This window comes from Argopecten irradians, chromosome 3, assembly GCF_041381155.1.
Source record: "Argopecten irradians isolate NY chromosome 3, Ai_NY, whole genome shotgun sequence".
Classification (NCBI taxonomy): Eukaryota; Metazoa; Mollusca; class Bivalvia; order Pectinida; family Pectinidae; genus Argopecten; species Argopecten irradians.
The window spans coordinates 68,697,142-68,699,121 of record NC_091136.1 but is presented as its reverse complement, the minus strand read 5'-3'; the positions used below and the strand labels follow the sequence as shown (position 1 = coordinate 68,699,121).

General features: G+C 46.7%; 1 protein-coding gene across 1 annotated transcript; it reads right to left on the bottom strand.

The window, feature by feature from the left end:
• Positions 1–374: 374 nt before the first annotated feature.
• LOC138319832 (uncharacterized) lies at positions 375–1,616 on the bottom strand. The gene has a single exon (XM_069262961.1). It carries the CDS (start codon positions 1,614–1,616, stop codon positions 375–377), a length of 1,242 nt encoding a protein of 413 aa, XP_069119062.1.
• Positions 1,617–1,980: the final 364 nt, after the last annotated feature.

Genomic DNA, 1,980 nt, shown 5'->3' with positions numbered 1-1,980 from the left:
ATCAATATCACAACTATTATAAAAGATACTATTTTCCGGAGGAAAATACCAAAACACAAAAAATTGACTGATTACCAGAGTAAATCCTTACCCAAAATATACAATCAACAATATTTTCAACTATAGAAAACATATTTTTAAATTGTTTTTTTATGCAGAAGCACAACTCCACCCCTTTTCCAGTAGGTTTGGGGAAAACATATGTACAAAATCCATTCAACTCAACTACGTCATTACTCGTTATCCAACATTCAGTCTGACATATGACATCATATTAATATAATATTTCTAAAAAAATCTCAGTCGGTGAGTTTACTAGTGAGCCCTTTACCAATATTCCATGACAGGACCGACAAGTCACTCTCCTCCCTGTCCTACCTCTGTTCCCCTACTGACTGGGAGGTGTCAAGGGTATTAGACTCACGAGACTCAATGATCCTCCGTTCCTCAACTGGTTGCCCACGAGTACTAGGAGGCACACGTGACTGTCCTGGCTGGGTCTGGACGAGGTTACCCTCGCTAACCCTCCGTTCCTCAACTGGTTGCCCACGAGTACTAGGAGGCACACGTGACTGTCCTGGCTGGGCCTGGACGAGGTTACCCTCGCTAACCCTCCGTTCCTCAACTGGTTGCCCACGAGTACTAGGAGGCACACGTGACTGTCCCGACTGGACCTGGACGAGGTTACCCTCGCTAACCCTCCGTTCCTCAACTGGTTGCCCACAAGTAATAGGAGGCACACGTGACTGTCCTGTCTGGACCTGGACGAGGTTACCCTCGCTAACCCTCCGTTCCTCAACTGGTTGCCCACGAGTACTAGGAGGCACACGTGACTGTCCTGTCTGGACCTGGACGAGGTTACCCTCGCTAACCCTCCGTTCCTCAACTGGTTGCCCACGAGTACTAGGAGGCACACGTGAGCGTCCTGACTGGACCTGGACGAGGTTACCCTCGCTAACCCTCCGTTCCTCAACTGGTTGCCCACAAGTAATAGGAGGCACACATGACTGTCCTGCCTGGACCTGGACGAGGTAACCCTCGCTAACCCTCCGTTCCTCAATTGGTTGCCCATGAGTACTAGGAGGCACACGTGACTGTCCTGACTGGACCTGGACGAGGTTACCCTCGCTAACCCTCCGTTCCTCAACTGGTTGCCCACAAGTAATAGGAGGCACACGTGACTGTCCTGACTGGACCTGGACGAGGTTACCCTCGCTAACCCTCCGTTCCTCAACTGGTTGCCCACAAGTAATAGGAGGCACACATGACTGTCCTGCCTGGACCTGGACGAGGTAACCCTCGCTAACCCTCCGTTCCTCAATTGGTTGCCCATGAGTACTAGGAGGCACACGTGACTGTCCTGACTGGACCTGGACGAGGTTACCCTCGCTAACCCTCCGTTCCTCAACTGGTTGCCCACAAGTAATAGGAGGCACACGTGACTGTCCTGACTGGACCTGGACGAGGTTACCCTCGCTAACCCTCCGTTCCTCAACTGGTTGCCCACAAGTAATAGGAGGCACACATGACTGTCCTGCCTGGACCTGGACGAGGTTACCCTCGCTAACCCTCCGTTCCTCAATTGGTTGCCCATGAGTACTAGGAGACACAAGCATTCACACCCACCCATACAAGTTTGTTAAAAAAAACCCCAAAAAACCTTAAATTCTATATCTATTGTAATATCTATAGCAGAAAGAGAGAGCGAGAGAGCCTGCAGTAAAATATTTTTTGGTCTTAACCTGACAGCATTTTTCTTCTTTTTACAGCAAAAATATATATTTATATATATTTACCCAAATTATTTAATTCCTTTACATTTTGTGTATTTAATAATTGAATTAACTTAAACATGCTAGGATTTCTGACATAATATGGTTTTATAAATTTTAATATTAAATATTCATACACCTTACATGTTATAACGAAATGGAATTCATCTTCAATATCATCATTACAAAATGAACATATTCTCTGACT

What these genes read in the sequence shown, in the direction of transcription:
- LOC138319832 (XM_069262961.1), bottom strand. Translation starts at nt 1,616, where the DNA reads ATGCTTGTGTCTCCTAGTACTCATGGGCAACCAATTGAGGAACGGAGG.